This window comes from Mirounga leonina, unplaced genomic scaffold (genome assembly GCF_011800145.1).
Source record: "Mirounga leonina isolate KUSES-001 unplaced genomic scaffold, KU_Mleo_1.0 Mir_151, whole genome shotgun sequence".
NCBI classification, from domain to species: Eukaryota; Metazoa; Chordata; class Mammalia; order Carnivora; family Phocidae; genus Mirounga; species Mirounga leonina.
The window spans coordinates 29,321,605-29,335,050 of record NW_023270377.1 but is presented as its reverse complement, the minus strand read 5'-3'; the positions used below and the strand labels follow the sequence as shown (position 1 = coordinate 29,335,050).

The window sequence follows — 13,446 nt, the reverse complement described above, 5'->3', positions numbered from 1 at the left end:
AAGGGTCAGCCCTCAATGCTGGGTATGGAGGAGCCCCCAGCAAGGGGAAAAGACATCATGCCTGTCCCTCTCCAGGTCAATCTCAGGGGGAGTCAGGCATTCTGATCCTAACTGCTGAGTTACCCTCGTTTAAAAGCAGGCCTCTTTTACCAAGGAAGGGGGAATTTCATGTCTCTGTTTGGTCCCTTTTGCTCAGCAAATGTTTCCATTCTTAATGTAGAGGCACAGGCTGGGTTGGAGGCTTGGCAATGCTGATGTGAACACCCAGTTCACACTTTAGGGGCCTGGAAAGACTCAGGACTTGGTAACTGGAAACCTCAGTGGACAGAGCAGAAGTTGGACCATGGGTTTTCCCGGGGAGAGCTGACCCTGGCTCTTCTTGACCCATTCTGGGAGCCTGGGAGAGGAGATGATCTTAGCCAGTATCAAGGCCTACCCTCCCCATGACAGTGCCCCCTTTTGGAATTGTGGGCATCCTGCAAAGGAGGTAGCCCTGCAGCATCCCTAGGTGCTGATCAGCCATAGCCCCTGGCACGTCTCTGCACCAACATCGCCCTAATCAGTGGCTCCCACATGTGCTCTGGGTTGCGTCCCCCACGTGGCTTAGACCAGGAGAGCCGCACTGTCCTCAATTTATGTCCTGGGGCTCTAAGTGAGCTTTGTTTTGACAGAATTGGCTCTGCTAAACAAAGCTTTGGGGGGCACGGTCTCAGACTATCAATGTATGATGAGAAGATGTTGTTATTAGCCTGGAGAAGAGGATGGTCACGCTACCTTCAGCCTTTTGGTGACCTGTGAGTCAGCTGGGGCTTTCTACATAGACTTTTAAGCATTACAAGAACTTCTTCTTTTTTTTTTTTTAAGGTTTTATTTATTTGAGAGAGAGCATGAGTGGGGTGAGGGGCAGAGGGAAAGGGACAAGCAGACTCCCTGCTAAGCGGGGGAGGCCTGACATGGGGCTCCATCATGACGTGAGCCGAAGGCAGACCCTTAACCACCTGAGCCACCCAGGTGCCCCTACAACAAGAACTTTGAAGACAATGGGCAAAGCAGCCTGAAATTCACTTGTCTTCTCTCCAGCCAAGTCCATTCAGAGCCTAATTCTTTCCCGAGTCCACAGTCTCCAGTCCAATGGTAGAAGACAGAACCTAGCAATTGCCACTTCCATTTGCTCCCTCTTTTCTGTGTTTCTGGGACCCTAACCATCTTCCAAATGAACCAAAACTTTGGTCTGAGGATGGAGTTCTTATGGGTTGTAATGTCCAGTGAGTCAACTATGAAGCTACCTTCTGGATAGATGTGCAGAGCAGGGAGGAGAAGGGGAAGGATAGGGAAGAAGGGGAGGGGTGGGGATGGGATCCCACAGAAGAGGGGCTGAGTGGCCTGTCTCCCCTGCAGCTGTTTGAAGGGAACATGCACTATGACACCCCTGACATCCGAAGATTCGACCCCGTTCCGGCACAGTACGTGCGGGTGTACCCCGAGAGGTGGTCTCCAGCAGGGATTGGGATGCGGCTGGAGGTGCTGGGCTGTGACTGGACAGGTAAGGCCTGCTTTCCCACTCCAGGTCTCGCTCACGTGGTCGTGTGACCCTGGCTTCCTGGGATGCCCTGGGAGGAGGTCAGACCATGACACTGTGGGTGGGCAGAGGGGGCAGCCTTCCCCCGTGAAGCTCTGTCAGCTCGAGACCCCACCCACCCCAGGCCCTGTCATGTTCTCCTGCCCTCAAACCCTGGGCACTCCAGCCTCTGGACAGGGGATAATTTCTCGAGGGATGTGCTTTGTCTTTTTTAAAGGATCATTTCAGTTCCCCAACCCCAGTCTCTCAAAAACAAATCATAACCACACACCACCCACCCAAATTCAATTAGACCCTGACTCTTCGGGCCAGGAGGCTGTGGCTGTTGATTTAGGGAAGAAAAAAACCCCTCATGATAATAAAGTAATCGGTTTATGTCTGAATCTGGCCTCCAGATGTCAGTGGCTAAGAGACTTCATTTTCGTTTCGAAGCCACATCTGTAAAAGGCATTTATTTGCTCAGGAGGGACCCTGTTGTAGGGGAGCTGCCGGGAGTAGGACTTCTTCCCCGTGCGCAAGCGGGAGTCTTGCTCATTCCTTCCCCGCCTCCACCTACCCCCCCACCACACCTCACCCCGCCATCCTCGGCGGCCCAGGCCCAGGGAAGATCTCTAACTCTCCTTATTGCAGGTAAGGCCCACTGCGCATGCCCACCCTCCCTGTTTCCGGGAAGCACCCTTTTCTTCTGAATCAGGCCCCCCCCTTCTTCTGGGCACCTCCTTGGGCAGAGCTGGCGCGAGATCTCACCTGAAGCTGGCTCCCTGCCCTCCAAAAGGAGCTCAGGGGAGCCACCTGAACCCAGTGCCAGCAGGAGCGGCAGACAGGCCGAGCTGCCCCGCCTCTGGCCACCAGGCCCCCAGGTATCTCCATTTTCCTGTCGGTGCCCTACCGTCTCCAGCTCCCCCCGCAGGGCATCGGGAAGGATAATAAGGGCATGTCGGAGAAGTGCCTCTGGCGCCCAGGGGGTTGCAGGCTGCGTCCGATGGCTCAGAGGAGGAGCCCCGTTGAGGCACGCAGGCTGGAAATCGGGCCCAAATTAGCCTCTCTCACCTTTGGATTGAAGGCAGCCCCAGCGAACACATTTTAGAGGGAAGATACTTTACTCCCCCTCACGTAGGGGAAAGGCCAAGTTTCCCTGCAGCCTGCTGAATGTGAGTCACCTGTCTGCTTGCAGGTGCGGAAAACTGCCCCTCCTGAGTGATACAAGCTGGCTTCGTTTATGGCCTCTTCGAAATCAAAGGGTTAGAGCTGCAGGGGACCCAGGAGCTTCTAAAAGCCAGTGGCTTTCAAACATTTTTGACCATGATCCACAATTTAAAATAAATTTATATCACAATCCAGTTGGCTCGCAAGCACACACTCACACGGTGTGTGCATACGGGTTATGGTGTATTGTTAAGTGCTGGACCCTGGGGACAGATTGCCAAGTACAAGCCCTGCTTCTGCTGATCGCTGGCTACATGACCTCAGACAAGTTCCTTAGACTCTCGGCATCTTGGTTATCTCAGCTGAAAAATCGGGATGATAATAGCATATCTACACCCCCTAGGTTGTTATGAGGATTCAGTGAAATAACGGATATAAAGTACTTAGACTGCTGCCTGGCACCTAATAAACCTGCAATAATAGGTAAACGCAACTGGAACGAACGGTCCCCAGATCAGTGCTCATTTTCCCCATGTGAGCACACTCTGACATATTACAGTCCACATTCAAAAATTCTGATCATGACCCATCACATTGATCCCACAACCTACAAACGAGTGTGGCATACACTTTGGAAAAAAAAAATCACAGATCTAGGCCAACGTCGCTATCACAGATGGGGAAACTGAGTCCCAGAGAGAGGAAGCTACTTGTCAGAGGTCTGCCCCTCTGTGCCACGCCTCTCCCGGGCTGGCCCTGCTTTATGACCGGCTGGACAGTTGCTAATGTCCTTTTCCTCTTATTGCTCCCCCGCCCCAACCTGGTCCAAATTACCCTGGCGATGGTCAGCAACAGGTTTCTCATTTCAAAGTCCTGCCTGGCCATTCCTTGGAAGATCAGAATTGGGGCTTCTTAGCCTCCGCCCAGCCTCCTTCCCTTTGAAGTTGCTGACATCTGGTTTCAATTGTAAGGGGAGCGTTGCAGTTTGATGGGCAGTTACCCCTGAGCTCCCAGGAAAGCGCAGCGGACATGGCCTGCCTTCTCTCTATCCTTCACAACCCTGTCCTCTCCTTGCCTCCTCAGACCCCTGTGCCCCTGGATTTAACGTGATCTTTACCAACCAGCTACCTAACCTCCTCAGAAACTGCTCTTGTGGGCCACATAGCTTTTTTGCTTTTCAAATTCCCATTCCTTTCTGTGACGCGTCCCTGGTTCACTTCGTTCCTACCCCAAAAGGAGAGCAGGAAAAAATAACAGGGCTGGCCTGAGTCACTGCAGCTAAATAATTTGACAGGGCTGCTTCACTTGTTAGTTTGTGTTCCAAATGATTACTTCTTGCTTTGCTGCCCATAGTTTGCTTTACAATTGAGTTTGAGATTCTATGACACAGTGACAAATTTGAACTTACAAATTAAGACGCTTCGAGGTTATTTGCTATTTACTGTGAGCAAGAGGCAGACACGGCAAAGGGAAGTATGAAAGGTTATGTGCGTCGTATTTAATAGCAGAAAGATGGGAAGTCGACCGTGAAAAAGCTATTCAGCGTATTTAGCAATTTCCTTCAGCTCCTGGCTTTATTAAATGGTATCCTAAAGTGTGCCTGACAAAGGCACCTAATCATAGGAACATGTATAGAAATGGGAGGAACAATGCACCAGCTTATTCGGCGAGTCTCTCGTTGGAGGGCAACTGGGGGCTGAAGACCCCACCCCATGAGGCACGGACTTGAATGCCAGTTACCAGAACCCCTCCTCGCCCCACCCAGGGCGTGACTCACTGTTTCATTCATTTCATAAATAGTTGCTGAATGAATGACTGGCGTGAGCAAATAGACAAGTGAATGGATGGGGGAATGAATCACCTAGAGCCTAGGTCAGAACTGACTGCCTGCAGCCAGATTTGGCCTGGCCAAGCTCTGTTGCATGCTCCTTGTTACAATACTTTGAATAAGTTGCCAACATGGACAAGTCTAGAGATCTTCCATGGGGATGGAATTGGCTTCGTGTTGGAAAAGAAATTTTTTTTTGCAAGATCTGGCCACGTTGGGCCCCTTCCCTTCAGGCCTTCAGTGTGCTAGAGCCCGTTTGGTGGCCTCCCTTGAATCAGGGCACGCGAGTTGCCCTCTGCCACCTTCCGTCCCGCACTGAACTCTCCCCAGCCCCCAGTCAGCTGTCTGGCTTATGGGAGCTGCGTGCATCCAGGAAGCATTTGAATTTGCCACACCCTGACCTAAAGGCACAGCCGAAATTACTTCTGGCAAGTGGAGTCTGAGTCCCTTTGAGTCCCTTTCTGTCCAGTTTTGTGCAAACGCAAACAAGAACGGCTGTGGTTGTCTGCCTTCACTCAGAGCTTTGGCTCTTGTGCTTCTGATGATCTTGTTAGAGGCGGGCCTCCTAGGTCAGTTAGCTTTGGTTCAAAAAAGTTCTGAGACAGAGAAGGCTGAAAAGAGAACGTCTCTTCCACCTAAGAGCACGGGGTGAGCCGGCTGAGAAGGCACGTCAGCAGCCGCCTAAGGGACAGTACACAGGAAGCTCCCGTCATTAGGCACTGAGACTCTTTACTGTTTCAGATGGGCACCACTCACTGTGTGTGTGTGTGTTAGCCTGCCTTAGGGTCCGCTTCGCCCACATCCCTCACGGTCCCACCTGGCCTTTTGTGCTGGCCCCAGGGCCTTTGCTGTGGAGTCTGCGGCAGGGACATGGGTTTGTGTCCCTGCCTGTGTTGTGGCCGTTCCTGCAGCTTAGGGACTATTCTTGTTCAACTCAGGCCGTGCTTCTGACTTCACTGACAGCACACAGAGGTGACCCCAGGGATGTGTGTGTGCGTGTATGTGTACGTATCCATCTTCATTCATTATCTTTTCTTCCTCCTTTAAAAGCCCACACTTAGAAAGGAAACTGAGTGTGGGGCATCTTCCTGCTGGGTTTCAATGCAGGCTGCCGCGTGCAGCATTCACTCCCCCCTCTCTTTGCCCTTATGCAGACTCGAAGCCCACAGTAGAGACACTGGGACCCACGGTGAAGAGTGAAGAGACCACCACCCCATATCCCATTGATGAGGAGGCCACGGAGTGTGGGGAGAACTGCAACTTTGAGGATGGTGAGTCATGGTTCATCTGGGATGGCACAGTGCTGACAATCAGAGGCGGTTGGCCTGTGGCTCGGGCGGGGACCTGGACGTCCCCTGATCAGAGGTCAGGGAGGTGTGGGTAGTCAGGAGCTTGGGGCAGTGGCCATTTACAGCCAATCTAGAAATATTCACATATTGGAACAACCAACCAGGGACAGCCTACAGGCATGAACCTACTGGTCATCAGCTGAGATAAGGGTCCATCCAGAGAGGACCCCTCATTTGAGAAGTCTCCCTTTTTGCCCTCACTTCGAATCATTAGAATCCTCAGCCTCTTTGTACCGAGCTGTGTCTCCACCATAAAGTCAGGTGAAGATCTGGTGGTCATCGGGGTGACTTGGCCCATGGAGCGCGGCGGTCAGGTTAACTCAGCAGTTAACCGTTCCGTGACCGCATTGCCCTGTGTCTTTGCCCACTGCTGATTGAGAAAGTGTAATAATCATGGCTCCAGAAAATGACGCTTTCCATCCTCCATGGGGCGGGAGCACAGGTCAGTGACAAAGGCACGTCAAGTCTTCCTTCAGATCCCAGGGGCTCTTCGTTCCAGATCAGCCTCTTCACATGGGAGCTCTGTATCACCTTCCTTTCATCTTCTGAACGCATCCGGGTTAGATAAAAACAATAATTGGCAGAGCCCAAAAGGACGTCACCTTACCAAGTATGAGGACATTCCTAACAAGCCACAAATTTTGGAACACCTGGCATTTGGGGCTGGAATTTAAGGCTCGACAGTCTCCACTTACAGTAAATGACTGATCCCTATTAGACGTTCATTAGACAAAATGAGGGGAGATTGGTGGAGAGACTTGGGGAGACTTGGAGAGACTTGGTGGAGACACAGCATAGCACCGACTCGGTAGGTAGATGGCACAGTCTGTGAGGTCCTGCGCCCACGCACGCACCAACACCAGTCCACTGATGGAGTGGCTGCCTCCAGAAAGTGGCTACAGAGGAGAATGGGAGGGAAGCCAGACAGAAACGCTGAAGTTGTGTGACTGAAAAATGATAATTTAATGCATATGCTTTCAGGAATGTGCTTTTGTATATTGTGTGGGCGGGGCAACACTGTTGGTCAGGGTAAGCTGAATACAAGATTCTGACATTTTAATGAACTTGTTTTTGTTTTATGAAGAGGAGAAAGAGACTTGGAGAATCTTCCAAGACGCGTTTAAGATGGTCTGCGAGCTCACGGTGGAATGCGTAGGGAGTAAATATATGGCATCGGATTAGCAGAGCTAGCTTGGTGGAGGGCAGGAGGAGGGGGTTCTATCCAAATGGTGATCCAGAGGAAAATGTAAGAGTTCTGCTGTAAACTTTCAGAAGTTTAATGTCATTTCCCCGTTTATAGTGGTTTGTTTCATTTGAGCTTTCTTTGGTGGCTCCTCCCTATTTTTTTTCTTTTTTGCAAAAGGTTTCTTTGTGGAATTTGGTTCCTGAGACAGAGTATGCGTGTAAACATGAGAGAGGAATTATGGTATATTGAATTACTCCGTATTTTTTAATGGAAAAATAGAAATTGAGAAATTGTCGGGAGCAGGGGGGTGAGGGCTAAGGGCTGACTTTTCCAAGCCACAGGTTGCGGCTTCTGTAATCAATTCCATGTGTTTCTCCTCGCCTTGGGCTGACTTTGGCCAAGGGTGGGCAAACATGAAATACTCCCTCTTGGGACGGGGAGGCACAGCCAGGGCCCAGGGCCTGGTGGCAGTCTGCCTCTGCGGCCAGGAGCGCCCTTCCCCTCGCCCCCGTGGTGTGAGCAATTTGTCTCCACCAGGCCGTTGTTCCCTGTAGACTTCCTAACCTGCATTCTAGGCCTTCCCCACGGAAATTCCTCTCTGGGAACCCTGGGAAGGGAAGTGAGAAGGCCAAAGACCCCACTTCCTCCCGGCTACTAGCGTTAGCCAGCACTTTTCCGCTGTCTCCACAGCCGCTGCCGGCAAGCATCCAGATTTGGCTTCCCGTTTCCTTTCTCCCACCTCCACACGCCCGCCCCCGCTTCATCACATCTTTGGCACCAGCTCATAGTGGATTTTTAGAGCTGACTGGAGCCTCCAAAGAAAGTCTTTGGGTTCAGTCTTCCGGCTTAGACATGGGACCACCGAGCAGACAGGGACGAGCCATTGTGCAGTCACTTCTGACATTTCCATGAGGAAGGCACTCCCTGCTGCCCCTGAGATCTTGGCCCGCAGACACTCGGTGCCGTGCGAGATTATTTTTGCTCCTGGCCAATGCTGAGCGAGGCGGCCGGCTGCTCTGGCCCCTCGCTTTGCCCTACTGTGCCAAGTCGCCCACCTGGCCGTGCCACCCCACGGGGAGGCCGAGCTGACCCTGTGTCCTGGCATGGAAGACCTATCACAGGAGGTGAGGGGGGACAAATAAGCCTTCCTTGTTTCGGAGCTCACTCTCTCCTCCCTGGCCAGTACCTCCCCAGCACGCCAGCCTCCCTGGATGCTAATGGGCTGCCCCATCACTTGTGAGAGCCAGGTTGTCAGGAGCCAGCCTTCCACTGAGGCACTGGGGAGACATTCTTCTCTGGCACTTAGGGAACAGCAATTTTCACATTTGTCTGCTCTCTGAGGTGGACAGAAGAGCCTGATTAGAGCCTGAAGCCATTTGGTGGCCTCATTTATAATTGCTTACTATGGGAACCACTGGCAGACTTGGCTTTCGTGCCTGGGAAGGATGAGACCAAAGGCTGACCTGAAAGCCAACGATCGCCAAGATGAGTTAAATGAATCAGCAAAGGGAGCCACTTCTTTCTCTGCCCTCCACTGAGGCCTTGCCAGCGTTTTGAATAGCACCGCTGTGGCTGTTGTCCCAACCCACTTCATTTGCCTTCTTTGGGTTATCCTCCCCCCCTTTCAGACAAAGATCTGCAGCTCCCTTCAGGATTCAACTGCAACTTTGACTTCGCCGAGGAGCCCTGTGGTTGGATGTACGACCATGCCAAGTGGCTCAGGAGCACCTGGACCGGCGGCTCCAGCCCAAACGACCGGACATTTCCAGGTAAGCCGGCGGCAGATTCGGAGAGGAAAGAGTTACGACGGCTAGCCTGCTGCCCGTCTCGCAGCCCCAGATGCCCTGACAAGCGTCGTAACTTCCCACCACGGAGCAATCCTCTGCTCTGCGCCCACAAACCACCACAGTCTTTGCTCACAGCATCTACCCTGCAGAAGAGCTGGGTCGTGGTTCCTAGCCCTGTCTTGTGATTAACAGTGCAGCCCGGAAGCCGGGAGGGAGCAAGAGAGGCCAAGAGGAAAGAAAGAAAAAGACGAAAGGAAGAGTAGTTGGGAGGTTTCGGGAGGCGGGATGAGGCAGTGCCCCCTTGTCACCATAGCTGTAGCGTTCCCGGCCGACATCACAGAGCCTTTTGTCCACTCCTAAAACCTCCTAAAATGCCTCCTTAGGAAACCACTGGCCTCCAGCCCAATGGATACTTCTCTGAGAGTATCCTCACGGCGGTAGCAAACCAAGCTGAGGGGCCAAAATGCTGCCGTGCCCATGGGGTCTCGCAGAGCTGCCTGGCACTCGGCTTCTGGAAGAGTGTTGCTGGAAGACAGTCCCCGACACACTGTTCAGCTGCCCTTTCTGAGTGCCGGCTTTGGGCAGCCTCCTGGGGCACCGTGGATGGAGAGGGCTTGCCTTGAGCCCTCCTCAGCCTGCAGGAGCAGGAGGGGTCTCCTCTGTCCACCGCAGCGTGCTTTCACAGCGGGGTTCTGGCCAGCGTTGAACCACCACCTCCCCGGGGATGGGGAAAGAGAGAAACCCTGCCTTGTAATGTTTGCCGCTTTCAGTGGTGTCAAGCCACCCCCCCCCCCCATGGTTACGCTGCCGACACGTCACCAGAGGCAGAGGTGGGAAATGCAAACAGCCTTAGATCCTTTCTGCCATCAGACAGCTCGGATAGATAGGAATGACTTCAGGAGCATAGAGACTGGCAAGATGGATCCAAATACTGAGCAGGTGTTGAGTTCTGAGAATTTATGACCTTTCGTTTTTAATGTAACTTATTTAATGGTAACTTTATGTCATTTAATTTTTAATAATGACCGCGCTTAACAACTGCCTCGCAAAATTCCAGAAAATTTAACAGCCGGCCCTCGCAAGCCAGCACACGTTGGCTCTAGCCCACCACGCGTTAGGTTTTCACTGTTCTGCACCCCAGGCCTGGACCTCGGAGCCCCATAAGCTTTTGAGAGCAAAGGGGTCCGTTCTGGAAATTGGTAGATCAAATGTTGCCTGACTGGAGAATTAAAGGGGGATGAGGCCCCCCCTCCTTCTGCAGGGTTCCCCAGAGCAGCTCTGCTGCCCCTCAACCCCAGGGACTGGCGGTGTCCCCTGCCCCCAGGGGACGGCAGTGGGGGAGATGCCAGGAGAGTTTTGCGGGCCGGCCTCCTGACACAGACTGCACTTGCTTTCCTGGAGGGTCACAGCGTCTGCTCTGGAGAAAAACATTTTCATATTTCAAGTGTTTATCTCTTCAGCGTTTGAGTGCTCGGAGAGATTAATATCTGAAGATCACCGTGGCCTCGGGCAACAGGAGAGAACACTTACCCTCGTCCCAGCCTTAATCACCCTCCCCCCTCTCGTTCACTGCAATAATGTTTAATTAATATAATGAGCCTCCTGCACGTTGGAAAAAAAAAAAAAACAACTTATTTTTATAACCCAGCCCGGATTTTTCATTTCATTTCCTCTCCTTTGAGACCTGGCCCAATTAATTGGTTGTTTTTCCCAACCTCCACTTTGTATCCGAACATAAAGAAGGTTTGTGGGGTATGAGTCAGCGTGTGTAGGCCCAGTGTGTACTTGTGGGTTATGGGTGTCTTTATGCGTCAGCATATGTGTTTCTTTCTCAAGGTCTTTGTGGGTTGTGTGTGTGTGTGTGTGTGCACATGTCATGCGTTTTATGTGTAGATGTTGGTGTGTCTCTGAATATGTGTGTGCATGCGTTTGTATGCATGTCTTACATGTGAACCTCTGTGTGCGTGCGCGTGGTTGATTGTGATTGCGGTGTGTATGCGTGTCGTGCGCGTGCATGCGCATTGCGTGAGGTGGGTATGAGGGGGCAGCTTGGCGGAGGCACTTTGAATGAAGGGACATAGATGACGCAGCATGGGGAGGTTTACTGGCTCTTACTCAGCAACTGTCTTGAGGTTCTCCCTAAGAATTCGGCCTTCTCCCTTGCACTCTTCTGAGCAGATTTTCTCTTGGAGGCCAGCCCCGTCCAGGCTACAGGGCCACCAATTAGCAAGTGACACTTCCCAGAGAGCTTCCGTTACTCTCCATCTGAGCCTGGCCTTCACCTCTGTCCCTCTGCCCGTTCACCTCCACCGCCCCCTGGTTCAGGCCTCGCCCTCACCTTGAGTGCCCCTTCTGCCACCCTGGCTACCGGTTGGAAATTCTAGCTCTTATCCTCATTCCAGTTGATTCATTACACCCTGCGGTTTGGGAGGGCTTTTCAGAGCAAGCTTGCAAAGCAGGCAGAATTCCAACCGTTGGCTGGATGGATGGGGACAGAAAGAAAATTAGGGCCATAAGGAACTCCTCGATCTAATGTTATTTCTCCCTGAAGATATTGAGAAGGAAAATAATTATTTTCCTCTTCCGGAGGAATCCCTGAAGTTTGAAAAGGTGGCTCTTGTAACCTGCCCCCAGAAAACAAAATCATACTGTTGGTTTCAGAACCCTTCCTTCTATCCTCTGATTTTAAAAGTCACTTGCTGTATTTGCCACTTTCCTTCTCCTTACAAGGCTCGATATGGGGCTTTAAGCAGGGGAGGATAGAAAGCCCTTTCTGTTCAGGGTGGTCCTTTCTTTAAAAAAAGGGGGGGTGCCTGAGGGGAGCAGTTGGGAGAGGGGAAACAGCTGTGCCTGATCAAGGGCAGGGCAGATGGTGGACCTTCCAGTCAAACCCAAAAGCCCTGTGTCCCCCACACTTCGCCACTCCACAAAGAGGAGACACTCTTTAAGAGAAGTGTGCCATATGTTTTATCCCCTTATGGGAGAGCTAAGCAAAAGTAATTGCGTGTAGGAAAGGAGGTGTCTTCATCGAGCATGGGGGGTGTCGGGAGAGCCGAGGGGGGAGGAAAAGGACAACAGAATAGCCATGTTGAAATATCATACACAGCCTATTTGCTCAGAAGTGTCTGTGGAAACAACTTACATTCCTTAGATATTTTCTGATTTAGTTCTTTTCTCATGTTTTGTTTTGTCTTTTTTTTTTTTTCTTTTCCTTTCAAGTCAGCAATTAGTTCTGTTCTTTTGGCCAGTGGTAATAGTTGCTTAAGGCTGACAAGACACCCACTGGTTTCATGCCACTGTTTTTGTTTTTCAAGATAGTCTTTCAAGCCGCTCAGAACCCCTTCTTTTAGCTCTTTGCTTGTGGCTTATAAGCCTGGAGTGTGTGCTCACACCAGCCCCTGGGGACCCTGTCCCGAATCCAGTGACCCCTGGTGGTTGCAGAGGAGCCGGCCCCATGTCCTCTGAGAAGCCACTTCTGCCTTTTCTCTGCAGCTACAGCCTCACAGAAATGTCTTCCCTTGTGGGAGCCGTAGTATTTTCTAGAGACATTCTCGAGTGCGATGATCGTAAACCCAGTTTTGAGGATGATCAGATTCTTGTGTTTCAGGGACAAGGTAAAAGCTCTGAGATGCCGTGGTGAGTCCACGTGTCTAGAGCTGCACCGTTTAATATGGTAGCCACTAGCTATCTTAATTTTAGTTAATTACAGTTAAATACAGCTATAATTTTAGCTCCTTGTCTCAGGGGCTTGGTGGCCAGGATATATCGGACGGCACAGATGTAGACCGTGGCTATCATCACAGGACTGTCTTGGTCAGACTGCGTAGGCATCTTTTGGTATTGACGTGTGCGTGATCTCTGGGGTCCTTGCTGATGCTGCTTCTGCACAGAGGGGACCGAGGGCCGTGTGAACCAAGAAGTGAGTACTTAGGTGGACGTGCCTTCTCTGCGGTCCCTTGGTGGGAGTGTCCAGTGGCAGGTACTTTCGTCATTGTGTAGTTCAACCTCAGTGAGCAACCACGGTAAGGTAAGCGAGTAGCGTAGCATTAGATAGGGTAGGAACTATTTCATTTGACCAAAAAGAAGTAAATACTAAGTAACACCAATAATGGTAATAATAGTGGTAATGATAATAATAATAATAGTTATGGTTATTATTATTATCATTGTTATCAGGAATGAGACGAGAAGACTAGCGAAAGAGCGGACCTTGGCAGGTCAGCTGCAGAATCCTCAAGTGTGTGGGCTCCCTACACGTGTGTTCTTTTGTACGTTTGTTGGCCTCGTGAACTATGGTGACGGTAGTACTTCATTCCAGTCCCTCCAAATCATGGAAGTGATATAAAGGAAACAGGCAGGGTGCTGCCTGGCTCAGCTGGTAGAGCATGCGACTCCTGGTCTCGGAGTTGTGGGTTCAGGCCCCACGTTGGGCATGGAGCCTACTTAAAATTAAATAAGTAGGGGCGCCTGGGTGGCTCAGTTGGTTAAGCGACTGCCTTCGGCTCAGGTCATGATCCTGGAGTCCCGGGATCGAGTCCCGCATCGGGCTCCCTGCTCGGCGGGGAGTCTGC

The 13,446-nt window shown here is 51.5% G+C and overlaps 1 protein-coding gene across 4 annotated transcripts in view; it reads left to right on the top strand.

Annotated features, from left to right (window-relative positions):
* Positions 1 to 13,446, top strand: part of NRP2 (neuropilin 2) — a 115,078-nt gene that overhangs the window by 60,820 nt on the left and 40,812 nt on the right. For all 4 annotated transcript variants that reach the window (XM_035007314.1, XM_035007313.1, XM_035007316.1 and 1 more), the window contains exons 10-12: positions 1,399 to 1,543; positions 5,708 to 5,824; positions 8,717 to 8,857. In XM_035007314.1, the coding sequence (XP_034863205.1) occupies positions 1,399 to 1,543; positions 5,708 to 5,824; positions 8,717 to 8,857 (403 nt within the window). The remainder of the gene's footprint in view (positions 1 to 1,398; positions 1,544 to 5,707; positions 5,825 to 8,716; positions 8,858 to 13,446) is intronic.